At 33.6% G+C, this 16,023-nt stretch overlaps 1 protein-coding gene across 1 annotated transcript in view; it reads left to right on the plus strand.

The window, feature by feature from the left end:
- Positions 1-16,023, plus strand: part of MINDY2 (MINDY lysine 48 deubiquitinase 2) — a 36,142-nt gene that overhangs the window by 14,698 nt on the left and 5,421 nt on the right. The window contains exons 4-7 of the mRNA XM_062584189.1: positions 2,340-2,498; positions 3,301-3,403; positions 5,460-5,602; positions 15,328-15,501. Coding sequence (XP_062440173.1) covers positions 2,340-2,498; positions 3,301-3,403; positions 5,460-5,602; positions 15,328-15,501 — 579 coding nt within the window. The remainder of the gene's footprint in view (positions 1-2,339; positions 2,499-3,300; positions 3,404-5,459; positions 5,603-15,327; positions 15,502-16,023) is intronic.

The raw sequence follows: 16,023 nt of genomic DNA on the forward strand, positions 1-16,023 counted from the left end.
CTTAAAAATAGCAAGGTCTGACTTGCATTCTAGTATACAGGGTTGTGTTGGCATTCTACTTCCGTCTACTCTATCTGTTCATTCCCCCATTAATATGTTGCAGAAATGCATATTCAACTTAATGTATTGGTTATGTTGTTTAATTGATCAAATTCTTTAGAACGTTGTTACAATTCAGCAAACTGCTTTTAGTTTGATAAAATAAATCATCTCTGCATACCTAACTTCTGTGTTGTTAGCCTACCTTTTTAATTTTTTTCCCAGTGCTCATCCTAGAGTCATCCTCACTGCCACTGCTTTTTTCCTCTTACCTTTTTACTTCCATTAATTTGGGTTCTTTTCATTTACTGCCTTGCCTCTACGTTGTCTTCTTTTAATGATAACTGTCTTTAACCTTCAGTGTTTATAGTCTTGATATCATTTGAATCTTTTCTGTCTCCTTTCCAATCTGTAGTTCTTTTTTATTTCTGATGCCTTTTTTTCATAATTGTAATGCTGAGTTCCTCTTAAGTAACATAATATTGCCAAACTAACTAAACAAACAAATAAAAACCCTCAGAGCTTTTCTGGATCTTTTGCAAATACTGCAGATACTTTCTGATGATGTTCTATGTGGACTCTTCACACCTGGTGGAAAATACTTTCTTACATATCAAGACATTTATTTTATCACTCTGAGTTTTGGTTCAAGAGAACTGTCTCACAAAGCACTTTTTCGTAGGCTTATCTTCTCTTTGCTTTATTGGATCTTCGTAACTTGATAATTCCCCTTAGAATTATATTGGGAACAGCAAAAAGTGTTACTTTCATGATGTGTTTTCCTAGTGTAATCTACAGGTTATTTAAGGGTATATCCAAAATAAAATAGCAGAACTTTATGAAACAACAACAACAAAAAAAATCAAGTTCTTTAATATTCAGTCAAAACTATAAGATAGATAGGCCACTTGTATGCCATAATTATTCACTTTCTTTTTTTTTTCTTAAACTGATAAACTCTTGAATTAGAATTGGGAAGTAGAATTGGATAGTGCATCTTTAGGTGTGCAGAGTAAGAAACAGTCAGATACAACTGATTTGAGGGAGTTCTAAACATTAGAATTCTTATTTTGTAGATCTTTCCTGGCACAGCGAGGAAAATTATCGTAATGCTTATGACAGCACTCAAGCTGCAGCCTGACATCAGCCTGTGAGAACAGAAAAAATGCACTTTGAGATTGGGAATTGATGACTAGGACGTTTGAGATGAAGCAGTAGCAACCTATGCTATTATGACTCATATAATATTTGCTTGTAGTGGCCTATTTCTGCTTCTACAAATAAGTAGAAATAGACTAAGGAAGGCTGATCTTTAATCCTATCAAAATAAGTATTAGAAAAATCAAGTAACATATATTATGGAGGTCTTAGTTATGTGAAGAGCTGAGGGGAGTGATGTGAATGTACCAGCTTTTAATATCTTTTCATGGGCTTGTGGGAAGAAAAAAAAATGGTGTTCCTGATTCATATTGGCTTGTTTTGTCATCTTATTTTACCTATCTAACTCTTTTATGCCTGGGGGATGTGTTTCCTAAATAGGACCTTCAAATTGCTAGTCAGAATTGGAACATTCTTTTGCAGGATTTGCCTTATTGTGTAAACTGGAAATTCATAGGCTACATATCTATATATGTGCAAAAGAGGTCTAGGCAGCAATATGTATGTATGTGAAGATACTTCAGGAAAGAATATTTTAGGTGCAAACTAAGTTACTGGAACATCTAAATACTTCATGAATTTCAGTTTCTCAGCAGCATATATGTACTTGAAAATTAAGTCCCTCTGAAGATTGTATCGCAATCATTGTTTTGAAGACTTCAGCTGTGTCTTTTTTGTGTCCTTGTATCAAATTTGGCTTACCAGCTTCAGTATAGATCAATAATAAATATGGACGTGATCAGTTAAGCATGTTTTATTTAACAAATGCATGTAAAAAAAACATACAGTTTTTGGCCTGTTACTGGTGCCTTCATGTACTGTGATGCAAGCAGCAGTAATACTTCATTCCAAATAAGTATTTTATACAGAAATATAGTTCAATAGTGTTGTATTTAAATGTGCACTTACTTTGTAATACACCTTGAATAATGTGAATATGCACTGGAACAATTGTTTAGCTAATCTGCCCTTTTGTAAGTTTGGGGGTTGTTTTAGTGTGTTATATTGTGTTTTAATATTTATATATATTAAAAAATATATAAATGCTGAATTGATGAATGCTATATGATAAAAGAGAGTAGCCATCAAGTGTTCACAGTTGTGTTTAGTCACCTGTATTTTTTGTTTGTTTCTGCTGTCAGAATATGAGTGATGCAATGGCAATTCTACATAAGTTACAGACAGGCCTGGATGTGAATGTGAAGTTCACAGGTGTGCGAGTATTTGAATACACACCTGAATGCATAGTGTTTGATCTTCTTGATATCCCTTTGTACCATGGCTGGTTAGTGGACCCTCAGGTAACTTATTTTTTCAATAATAATTTAAAAAAAATTATTCTGGTTTTTGTTTTTCTGAAGATGTTTCAGATTCTTATTAATTTTAATTGAAGCTGGGTAGATTTGAGTCAGTAATAATGAACGTGGTAATGGGTTTTCTTAATCTAGACAGTAAAATTTGAATTTTTATGTATTTATTTATTTTTAAGTGCAGCAACTTTGCAGAGACTAGATTTTTAGTCAAGCTTAGATTCAAAATATTACTCTGAAATCATGATGGTGCCAATGAGGATTGTTGTTCTGAGGGATGTAGGAAGTTGCCAGATATAGTATAACACTCATTGTTTTTGAAGAACATTGGAGAACACTTAACAGGTAGGAACTTAAGGCTACTTTCCTTCCCCCCTTCAGTTACAGCTGACTTTTACCAGTCACTGCTTTGATAACTTGGAGTGTTAGAACCAGTTTGAGAAAACTGCATCTATAACTTGAGCTCAGACACCATGGAGGAAAGTAAAGGAGAAATAAGTAAATAAGTGAAGAGTATTCTTTGTAGAAACTGAGTCCCATTCTCCTCTCTGCAGTTTAGTAATAACTTTTGCTGGTAAGCTTTGGCTTACGGTTTCAAAATGGAATCTGGAACTGCAAAATGTGCAACAGTCTGGGCTAACACTTTTTGGCTATTTATTTTTAGGGGGATAATGTGTTTTCTTTATGGAAAAGCTTTCTTATTTTCCTACAAATAGTTCCAAAAGGCTTACAGTACTTTTGTGTTCTCCATGAAGATATATTCACTTGTATGTCCTGTTTTCTCCTGCCCCAGGTTGCTGACATTGTAAAAGCAGTTGGTAACTGTAGTTACAATCAGCTAGTGGAGAAGATAATTTCTTGTAAACAGTCAGACAACAGTGAGCTGGTTAGTGAAGGTGGGTATCCTTTTTTCTATGCTTTATCCAAGTATCCAACCTATCAAATCATGTATTTTGTGTGGGGGTCCTGGTGTGTGTTGTCTGCCGTGTAGTAATACAAATGGGATCAACTGGATGAATTGTGTCTACTAAACTCTCTTCCCTGGGAAGGCAGACAGCAATGTACTTTTCTTCTAAACTTCTGTGGTGCAATTTTCAAACCACGGATCAACCTCATTCTCTTGAGTTCTATTATATATACTAAAAAAAAAAAAAAAAAAAAAAAAATAGAGAATTCTTTTATAAATGGTATAGTGGGCAGCATTTAGATTTCAGCTTGGCTATGTCTTCATCTCTTACAACTAGAACATAAATTATACGCTACATGTAAAGGGAAAAATCAGTAATAATTGGATTGGAAGTGGATATAGCATGTCTAAACAAGAGAAGTTGTCTACAGTGCTAAGGAACTTTCAGCTCATTTCCCCCCTCTCTGAATGTGTTCCTTTAGATCTGTGGTAATAAGGGGGCATTCTTGTAATAGGGAGGGAATAGGATAAAATGTATCACAATTATTCTGTTCAAATTTATATGTAAAGAAGTTGAATGTAGATACAAGCTAAAGAAAAAGAAAACTTCTGTTTGGTTGCTCTGAAGGATTTAGGACTTGGGTTTTGGAGGAATTCTTAGGGTTTTGTTTGCTTGACCTGTCATCCAAATAATAGCTTTTGAGTTATTTTTATTTTGGCCACCTTTATAAGGAGGTAGTTGTTTAGCAGTGAATGCACCTTCATTGGTGGCATTCAGATGCCACCTTCTTATCCACTGCAGAGAATTAGCAGTCTACTGACAGGGTGTACAGCTGCTGCTGGGGTCAACAGGCAGCCCTTTTCCCAACAGCTGCTATATTAATCTCCTTTTCCTGTGTTTCTTGGCAGCAAACCAACTGTATGTATTGAACAGCATCCATATTCCACCAGCAGCAGTGCAACCATGGCTCTGCAGGTTGAGCTGCAGCTCAGGCCAAAAGCTAACACACAGCCTTCTTGAGGCACACTAAAAGGAATGTGTGCAGTAGCTACTGTTCTCCACAGAAGGAAAATGAGACAAATCAGTGGGGACTCCAGCTTCTGAAGGGTTTTTGGTTTTGCTGTGGTGTGTTAAAAAGTGTGTTGTGATATGTGATGCTATGTTCAATAAATACTGTGTTGCTGTTTACTAAACTAGAAATTTATCTTATAAATGAGCCAAGAGACCTCTTCTGTCTCATTGTTTTATAGTTATGGAGGTATTTTGGCTATGTAGATATTAACAAAACTGACAAGTATTAAATACTGTGATTAACATCAAAAGTGATCCCTCTGCATGAGGTTCTCATAGGTGTAAAAATAGCTCAGAAGAGGACAACTGTTTTGTAGCTCTATTTATGGTAAAGGAAACTTCAGTAGTAAGTATAGATTAGTATGAGAAGAGGTTGTATGTTACAGCATTTCTTTATCTGGTCTTTTCCAAGAACAAGAATTTTGTTACAGTTTAGCATGCTTTCTCTTACCACTGTGTGGGGATGTATACTAAATGGCAAGAGTTTCCTTCCATACTCCCTTCCACGGGTGTTTCTGTGACTTAAGTATCTTAATTTTTTTTCTTTCACAATGTAATTATCCACCAGTTCTCCAGAAAGAAGTAAGAGTAGATTGCTGAAATTGCAAGAGTAGACAGATAGACAAATGGTATTTTTGCTTTGCTTTTAAATCATCCTTTCCAGTCAGCCTGTTATATCATTTGCTCCCCCCTTCCATTTTTTGCTCTTTTCTCACCACATTCAACAATTAATAATTAATCAGGAGACATTTTTTGCTACCCATGAATTGCCTGCTAGCAGCATGTTGTGACAAACAATGCCTAAGTCCTGCTTTACTTAAAAGCATTAAGTAAACTATTATAGCAAGCAAACTGTAAAAATGGAATTTACTTTTAACCCCAGCTTAGTAAAACAAAAAAGCATTAATTGGTGAGGCTTTTCCTTTCTTTGTTCTGATGAAAACATGCGTAACAGTATGTATTGCTTTTGTAGGATTTGTAGCTGAGCAGTTTCTAAATAACACAGCCACACAGTTGACATACCATGGGCTGTGTGAGTTGACTTCAGCTGTCCAAGAGGGAGAGCTTTGTGTGTTCTTCAGAAACAACCATTTTAGCACCATGACCAAATATAAGGTATTTTCAACATCTTTTTGCTGTTGTAGTTTTCTTTTTCATTTCAAAGTGAATCTTGTTATTTCATCTATGATTCTATGATTGTTGTTTCCCTGTCCTTAAGTATACATAAATTATTATTACTACTATTACTAAAGGTAGATGTGGTTTATGGTGAATGTAAGGTCTAGAGCAAATGTTACTTGTGAATTATCAATTGGTGTTTTAAATATCAGGATCCACTATCATTTGAATGTTATTGTAGCTCCTATCTTTGTTTAATTTACTCCCTGTGTTAACTCCTTATTTGTTTGTATATAATTTACTTAAGTTAGCTTTACTTGCATAAATTTACTTGCAGTGTGTAATTGGTGAGTGTAAGGTTAATGGATATATTTAGGTTGTTGCTCCCTAAGGGAGAAAAATTTGTTATATGGCGCCAATAGATGCGTAGCTCCATAGATGGATCTTGGTGTTCAAAGAGCAAGCATTTGGAGAAGTTAAGATGAGCTACGTTATTGGCTCCCTTTGTAATATGAGGGAAGAGATTATTTTTGAATTTGAAACTGAGGAAGCAAATGGTGAAAACCGCAAAAGGAATACTCCATGATAGTAGAAGTAATTGGGAATTTGGTGACTGCTTATGAGACTCCCCACTCCAGGGAGTGGAGAATTGACCTTGGCAAATTTATAATCACTTATGGAGCATCTTATTTCTAAGACCTTTACTGAGGCGCTAGTTTGCTTTTACATATTTGACAGTTCAGCTGGAAAGGGGCACAGTCAAACTGTCCCTGAAAAGAGGGGAATGATTAAGGAGACAAACTCAAATACTTTTAGGTAGATTTTCATAGCATTATAATGTCAAATCATACCTGTAGTTAGACATTTCTGTCAAACATAGGTATAGTAAGTTTCTACCTTTGTATGTGACACTATTGAAATTTCATTTTGGATAGCTATTATTTAAAAAGCCTTTGATTTTTTTTTTTTATGTACATTTATGTTTATAAATAATGCTAATAAAATGCAAGGAAGAGTGTTACTAACATGCACAAATGTGGAAGGGCTGCTGTATTTTTTTTTTTAAGCCATCTTTTGATTGGAAACTTCATATACTATGAATGATGCTAACCTTTTTGTTTGGTAGTACTAGTCCCTTTTTGCCATCTGTTAATCTTGACTGTCATATGTTTTATCTTTGGCATCTTGAATAACTACTTATAAGCTGAGCTAAAGCTCTGAATGGTTCTGATAAATAAAGGATTATCTCTACAAACAGGTAACATGTTTTTGATAATTTTTAGAGCACTTCTATGATTCGTTTTAAATCCATGTAGAATGATAATCTTCTCTTAAAATAAATAGAGAGATGGCTAAAATTTCATCTTCCTCCCTTCCCTCCTCCCCCTACCCTATTAAAAAAAAGATTCAGGAATTTATAGGAAGAAAAAGTAAAGTCTGAAGGAATTTATGGCCAAGATGATGATGGTTATATTCCCTGATAATTCTCACTTATGTCACAATTTTAAGACTTACAGTATTGCTTCTTTTCATTTTTCTAAATCTATATCTTGCAATAGTTGTAGTAATGTTTGCCATGAGGACATAAACATTGTTCTATGGTTGCTTTCCTTAAGAAGAAAAATACCAATTTGGTTTTAAAGAGAAAAGTCTAAGTAGAAGTACCGATGGTACCTGGAAGTGCAAGTAACAATTTTCTCAGTTCAGAGGATATTCTAGAGAGAGTACTTTAGCCCTACTGGAAATAATATTTTAAGTGCTTCATTTTGGTACTGTAATTGTAACTTTTAAAATATATATCTAATATTAAATAAAGGACCACAAATGTCACTTTGGCCTTGTGAAATACAAATGCAGAATTTTGCCTATATAAGGTGGACAGTTGAAAATTTAAAAAATGGCATTATTCATCAGATATATTTTAACTGCTCCTAAGTTACTGTTGATTTAATTTTGTCTTTTTGGGAAGTTGCAGACTTCGGAAATGGGAGTTTCAAAATATGGGCCGCTGTTCTTTTGCTTCATAGTCATTATAATGTCCTCACTTATAGTTAGTGTTCAATCTTCAGATTTTCTACAGACTTTCAGTTCTTTCAGGGTCTGTCATTTTTAACTAGTATTGTTCACTTTGCCTGGGCTTTCTGGGAGCTATACTTGCATTACAGAATTTGAGATACCAAGAAACTATCTTAATAATAATTCTTAGTTTTAGAAGCTGTATTTGCAATTTTTTTTTCCAATAGCTAAATGACTAGGAATTCTTTCTTATCAAGGAAGGTAGAAATGGGCTTGACTCTGGCTTTTAGCTAAGACTAGCTATCTGAAATCTTTGGACCGCCAGGATACTGATTTGAATGTCAAATGCATTGTTGTCACAGAGTGAAGATCTTTCATCTGCTTTCCTCCTTCCTGTAATGAGATTTAATGTTAGCTCTGCATATTTTTAATGGAGTTTCTTTTTTTGTATCACAGTTCTAGCAGTAGTTGATAGTAGCTCTCTCTGAAGAAATATCTATCAGTTAGGAAAATGGAGGAGAGTACATAATGCCAGAGAAAATTAAGTTGTACAACCTTTAGGGGAAAAAACTATGCAATCTGTTTGTCCTTTGGTAATATTTCTCTTCCTTCTTTTTCCTCCAAACCAATATATAGAGACATTTAAAAAAATGATAAAGTTAAGAAAATGAGCATTAATTAAATACTGTACATATATTAAAACATATTTCTGGAAACATTTAAATTTTGGTTAATTAACAGGAATTTGAAAACCAATTAGAATAATACTTGAGCATCCCATGATACCTATGATTGAGTACCTAGTGATGCTAATTAAATTTTGAAGCTTTGATGCTTAGCTGACGTGTGGACTTGCATATGGGAGATATTTTTATTTGTATTAATAAAGTTCAGTGTTATACTTCTGAGGCTGATATTTTAACAAGAGGACTTGAATTTTGGTATCTTACTATTTCAAAGGAAGTAGAACATAGATTGATCTTAATTGCACTTACTGGAGAAAATAAAAGGTCTCCAAGCTTCTTCAAAGGAATTGAGGAAAATTGTACGAAGTCCTTTTAAACTCTAGAATCAACTTGAGGACTTTGAGATGCAAGTGTTAGTATTTTAAGAAAATGTTCAGGGATATTGTAATAATGCAATCAGAAACTTTGAAGCTGTATATAAAATTTTCCTAATAAAATAAAGGAACACGAATAGCCTTAATTCTGTTTTATAGTGAGACGAAATAACAGCCACATGATTGTCATTGAGTCATTTTTAGTATTTGTAGTGCCAAGTTGAACAGGTTCTGTTGGCTGGTTGGTTGGTTTTTTTACTGCATTAGTTTTCTTCACATTCAATCTAGTGAGCTTGTTTTAGAGGCAGCTGGTGTTTTCTTTTATTATTATGATATATACAATTAGCTTTAATTTCTTAATGAAGGATTATCCTGTGGATATTTTAAGGCACGAGTCTGGCAACAGCCTTTGTGCATGTAAGTTAGATTTCCTGTTTAAGTTTTTATTACAGAGTTTGTAGTATTTATCATTGTTTGATATGCAGTATCATTAAAAATACAAGACTTACACAAAGAATAATTTATCTGATTATACTGAGATTAGAACAACATTCCACTGGAAGGATCTTTATCTTGCTGTTGGATTATTTATTTTGGAGGACTGTTTTACTAAAATTGGTTTTATATGAAAGTGTGAAGAAACCAGCTCAGTGTTCTGAATTTCTATATCTATCTAACTATCTTTCTTTTTTCTTTGAAAAAGATTATGTTGGCTGCTATTACAAGGCACAGCATAGTGGCAAGAGTTTCACAGAAACACTTGGGCATGCTAGTGTCCAACTAGTATGACTGATAATTAGACCAATCAGTCTACTCGCATGTGCTTTGTGTCCAGTTTCTCTAGTGATGTCAAGATTTTTGCATATAAGCTAAAGGCATTTGCTTCGTATAAGGAAGGGGAGTTGAATGAGTCCTTGCAACCTTGCTTCCTCCTTATTTTTGTTAGTTACTAAATCAACCACAATAACATAGGTTTCAGTTAGTTTTTACTATTTAGTGCTTCCTGCAACTTCCAGCATCAGAAATAGAATGGTTGTTATGAATGTACTGCAATATTAGGAATAGCTTATGTAGATTAATGAGTGGTGTCAGTGCTGTTATACATTGTAAAGACAATCTTATTAACATGCTCTGTTAGCGGATCTTTAAAAGGCAGTTCCAAGCTAGTTACAGGGGTGAAGATAAGACTTTGGACTTTCATCATAGACTACAGTAGGAGAGAAGTTGTGTGTATTGGGATAATTGGAAAAAGGCGCCCAAATATTAAACAACTATAAGTTTTGTTTTAATTATTTTAAAAAATCTTTGACATGTGAACAGAGAAGCCATAGGAGGAAAACTGATTTTAGTTTGCTCTGTCACCATATCTGAAAATGTTTGTTGCTGTTTTGAAATATTTCCATTTGGTTTAATATTTGAGCACTTACAAAACTTTAATCTTTTGATAGTTAACTATTGTGCCATTTTTACAAGTCTTTCTATTAAATTCCTGATTCTGCAAGTAAGAATTAAAGTGAAAGGATTTATTTAAAAAATTTCCATTTTAGATAGAGCATTCACTTTAAGAACAGTATAAGTTTAGGGAAAAGAAAACCCATAGTAGAAGAATGGTAGCGATGAGGGTTTTTTCAGTAGTTAATGTGGAAAGTTTTGAAAAGGTAATATTCCTTTAAAGACTTCAACTTTCTTTTCCTTAAAAGATGCTGAGTTGATATCACAATATAATTGAGAAGATTCAGTTTGCATTTCAGAATAAAACATCAGTTCAAGTATAATTTGCCTATTTGGTTTATATTTTACAATGTAGTCTTGAATAATTAATATTTTAATATCCCTCTTCTGAAGAGTGAATGAAGATTGCATAATACAATATCACATTGTCATTTCCAGTTTAGAAAAGTTTGAGTATTGAGATTGTCTTTATATAGCGTATTTCTAAATTTAATTATTACATGAGAATAATAGAAAAACAAATGTAACAATTCTGCAATATAATAGCTGTGAATATATGATGGGGATTTGTTAATAATGGCAGTTCACTTATCAGATTCTTAATCATTTCACTATTAATTGTCCATTTGCATTTTAGTAATCACTTCTTCTGTCCTATCCCTTTAATTGCATATTAATAGTTTTCTTGGCTCATGTGATTATACAGTAATTATTTTCAGCAGTTAAAAGATTTTTTTTTTTTTTTGCCTTTGCTTTTCGTTACACAGATAATAAATACATCACATGATAATCCCCTAGATCAAGGAAAAACAGGACTGTAAAGAGGGGATCAGTTTGGTAAGAACATCTTAGTTCAGTTGGAATGCTTTTCCCACTGACATGACTGTTATACAACCTGTCTATTTTCTTTACCGAAAAATAAGAAGAAACTTGCCTCTTAGAAGTTTCCAGTATGTATGTTGCAATGACGCTTTCTAGATTTATGAATAAACCTCAGGTATCTATTTCAGAACTCAACACAGACTTTTATTCAAATACAAAATACATTTCATAGCAATAATTGCTTCCCGCCCCCCCCCAAAAGGCTTTAAGAAGATGTGAGAGTTTAGTGTAGTACAGCCAATGTATGTAATTTTTTAAACATGTTTAAATATTTTCACTTATGTGGCAACTGTATGGTTTTTATTCTGAAGCTTAGTCTGTTGAATCTTATGATACATATTTTCAAAAATTTTCTTAATTTCTCCTTACAGTGAAAGTACTCAGATTAGACTAATCTCAAAATAATAGCTCTAATTCACATTGACATAAAACACTTTCATAAAATTTAAAGGGTCTGATCCAGAAGTCCCAGAGACCATTTACACAGACTTTCAAAGATTATGCTTAAAATATTTGTCTTTACAATATGAAATGTTTGGACAAGTCTTTGGTTTTATTCTTTTTCAATTTTTTTAAAATTGCTGGAAACTGGATAATAGGCCTGAGAACAGGTACTTTAAAGATACTAATTTTTTCAATTTTTTAAAACTACTGAAAACTGGATAATAGGCCTGAGAATAGGTACTTTAAAGATACTAATATTATTTAATCATGTTTTAATCAGTTTATCTGGTCATGAAATGAACCCAAGAAAGGAGAGGCATGTAATTAACCTGAGAAAGGAGTTCTCATAACCAGTAGTATCACCTGCAGCCTACATCTGTTTGCATTTCAGAATGTTTTGTGCAAACTAGAAGCCTAATGGAGATTGCTCTGTAGAGAAACAATCTTACTATCATAAATACTTTGCTTTATTCAAGACTTTTACATATGAAACTATAAAATCTGGGCATTGGTCTGCAATATCTAAATTGATTTTTATGATTAATGTTTTAATAATTATTGTAGACACTGTTTCCTGTAACAGTTATACACTTGAGACTTTTTAATGTTTCATTCCCTATTAGGTGATAGTTTTCAGTTGGTAATTACTGTATATTCTGTGCTAGCATTTTTGGGGGCAGTGTTGGCCTGTGGGACTGTGTATTTGTAAAAGTTCCTTCCAAAAGGTTTTGGATTTAGCTTTTAGGATAGACTGATACTACTTTAGCAGTTAATGGCTTGTTAAAATATTGTGAAGGCAGAAACACCTTTTACTTCATAAAGTGTATATAGTTCTTGGCAAGGTGAACATTTGAGAAGTATATACATTCGTTAGCTGAATTAGATGACCTTACTGTCCTGATCCATCTCATTTTAACTTTAATTCTGATTAGAACACACATGCATAATCAAGACCAGTTTCCTTTACCTCTTTTTTTCTTATTGCTTCCTTTCTAATTTTTTAGTTCAGTTTAAATACTAAATCTCTTACTGATTCTGCCACTGTGCTCCCTCTTTCACTTTTCTTCCTTGCATGTTGTACTGAGTGGAGCAGAGTGCAGAGATGTTGTTCAGTACACTACAAATACACCGTAAAACCACTGGACCCAGCAAGTGAGAAAGCCTAATGTTGCATTTTGGGGTTGTGTCACTATCTTATAGCTGTTTTGCTCTTTACACAATTTCTGAGGCTGAAGAAAAGCTACGCAGCTAGACTTACTTTATGATTTGCTAAGTGCTAGAGAATGGTGGCTGGTTCCTGACACCAGATGTCCTTATTTACTGCAGGTCTAATTTAGAGGCAACATTAAGGTCATATGATAAAGATTCTTTTGTACTGCAGATTCCCTTGGTAGAATTTAGGTGTGCCAACAAAGTGAGCCTGTGAGACTCTGAAAAGAACATGAATGGTGCTGAAAGAGTGCCTAAAAAAAAAAAATACTCTGTAGACAGGGTCTCTGCTTTTTGTAAGAAAAGGGAACATAAAAATTGAAGTTCTAGGAAGGCTTATTCAAGGAATATAACTAGCTATATTATACCTAATTCAAAAATGCTGACTCCTCACTTCAGATATGAAACAAAGTTCTCCTATTATCAGGACTTATGTGGATATTAGCAGTATTATAAGGGTCTTTAGGAATCTTTGTCTTTGAGAAACTTCATTAAAAAATATACTAGTATGAAGTAGAGAGCAGAGCTCTCAAATGATTAGTGTTTGTTCATATGTAGGTCTTCAACTGAGGAAGACTCAAAGTAAAACAAAATAACAATATGAATTTTATTTAAAACTGAAGCAGTTCTCTATTTCAAATAACTGTTACCTCTAAATATTTTTGAATGACAGATATCAGTTTCTAGTCCTGTAAAGATAAACAGAATACTTTAATATTAGTATGTGAAAACTTTAGTTTACCATAGTTGTGAGATTATGGAACTATTAACATTTTCCTATTTCAGTATTATTACTAAGCTACATGGATATTGTAGAGCGGTTGAAAGTCATACAAAGCATATGGCATTACAGAAGAAAGTTTGACCCTTCTTCCCCTTCACCTTCCCCCTTTTGTTTCTTTTTTGGTTTTGTTTAATGAATTAGTGCACTGGTCAAAATAAAATCTAAAAGGTTCACATACACTTACCTTAAAGGCTCTATGATTTTTCTGTTTGTTTAAAAAGACTTCTTGTACCTAAGACACTGTGATATATGTATCCTGTGCAAATTAAAAATTTAAAATTATTTTAATTTCTTTCTTTTGGGTGATTTAAATCATTAGAAATATTATTTATTTAGGGTGACTTCCAGGGAAAGAAAATTTCTTAGGTCATGTTATGTGGTCAGTGTTGTTGCTGACCATTGTATTTATGTCCTGCCTGTTAGCCCGTCTATGCTGGGATTACTGTCGTTCTGAAACACTGAACATAAAGTAGTGCCCTATGGTTTTGTTCCTGTTCTGTTTGGCTGGCCTTTTGTATAAGCACATCTTGTGATATTAGGCAATATTAAATCCATTGCTGCATGTGATTCTTTCAGTAATGTTTTATTATGTTGTATGGCCCATCTGCTGCAGAAGGGATGGTTGTAAACTTAAGGTCTCTTTGTGAGATTGAAGAGATCTGGTTTTAATTTCAAAATCTTTTATAGACACTCTTTTAATGACCTGAGGAAATCTGGTGAGCAATGCTTTCATTTTTTTCAAGTCATTGGAATAGGAACTGGCTCTTTTGTGTTGGTACATCTCTTCAGATCCCTGTGTATACTGCTGTCATACAAATAAAGAGGTTTTGTGGATGTGACAGTAAACTGATTTGTTGATAGCTAAAATGCTATCAACAGCAACAAATGCTAACAAGCTTTGCGCTGGACACTTGAATGTGTTGATCTGGTACACTCAGTAATAATAGTGGAAGCTTCTGTCTCAGTGTGCTCTATGGTTTATAATAGCAACATTTTTGCTTTGGATTATAATTCTTATAAGCATTACAAAAAGGGTAGAATTAGGTTAAAATCCAAACTGGATTTTAAACGTGGGTTTAGTGCTTCTTTGCTGTCCCCCAAACATGCAGCACTGTCTCCTCCTACCTCTCTTAAAATTTCTATCTGATTTCAGCTCCTTTCCCATTCTTCAACCCAAACTTGCATTTATCTTTCCCCTACTTTGGCTTCTGGACTTGTTAGTATTGTCTCTTTCACTCCTAGACCAGCCCATTTTTATAATTTCAAGATCTGAATTTAAGAGAAATTTGGTCTTGTGTAACGGTAAAAAGGCTAAAATTTGTCTAATGACTTGATGGGTGACAAATGATAGCAAACAAAGTTGATTTTTAAATCTTAAATTTATTCTTTTAAGTGAGATAAACCTCAAATTCTATCAAAACCTGCTGCAAAACATAAAAAATCTGAGATCTCATCATTTTGAGATAACACCTTTTGAATTATTTGGAAAGGTCACTTTTGTCCCCAGGTCTTGCTTTTGGAATTTAACTTGATTTCTTTGTCCTGGGATTGATTTTAACAAGGCATACTTCTTGGTGTGCTTCCAAGAAGATGTCAAGACATATATTCATATTTTACATTCATTTGTAGTCAATATTGAACATTCATGTAATAATCAAATTACAAAGTATAATACAGAAATTGTGTGACTATTAACTTATCAATGAATCTTTTAATGCTGTATACCATTTAATTTAAATTTTAAACCCACAAAAAAATCTGAACGACTGTTTTATTAGATGCAACAGTTCAGTTAGTAGGAATGACCATCTAATATCTTAGATTTTAATCTAATATAAACGATTTCTGCAAAGTTTTCCATATTCTTCTGCATAGGGTCAGCTTTACCTGCTGGTGACAGACCAGGGTTTTCTTACAGAAGAGAAAGTTGTTTGGGAAAGCTTACACAATGTGGATGGTGATGGAAATTTCTGTGATTCTGAATTCCACCTACGGCCTCCATCAGACCCTGAAACTGTCTACAGAGGGCAACAGGATCAAATAGATCAAGTACTATATTTCTGTTTCTGCTGTATTTTTTGATTTGGTTGTGACTACACATAAGTTGCTGTTTATTTTTGGCTGTGTGTGTTGTGTGTATGTATGTGTGTATATATATATGTGTGTGTGTTTGCGTGCATATATATATGGATTTATATGTATGTATGTATAGACATGTATATATACAACTATTAAAAAAAACTTTAGATCCCTAGGTTGAGGTTCTCAGAAGTGCTCCTTTGAAGTGTTGTCATGGCTTAGAGTAAGACCAACCCTGAATAGTTTGGAAAAATCCCATTTTAGTCTCCGAGAATCCATTTTTCCAAACAACTTATTCAGGTGAAACCTCAACTCAATTGCCATATATGGAATCAGAAATAGAATCATGAAACTTCTTCCTTGCTAATAAACTTACTGTAAGCCTTAATGTTGTCATAACTGAGCTTTGCTCTCTGCCCACTCTGCTGGATGTAAAGACAAACACCGTAGTGATGACACGTGATGATGGTTATTTGTCATTCTTAACTATAT

The sequence above is a fragment of the Rhea pennata genome, chromosome 10 (assembly GCF_028389875.1).
Source record: "Rhea pennata isolate bPtePen1 chromosome 10, bPtePen1.pri, whole genome shotgun sequence".
NCBI lineage: Eukaryota > Metazoa > Chordata > Aves > Rheiformes > Rheidae > Rhea > Rhea pennata.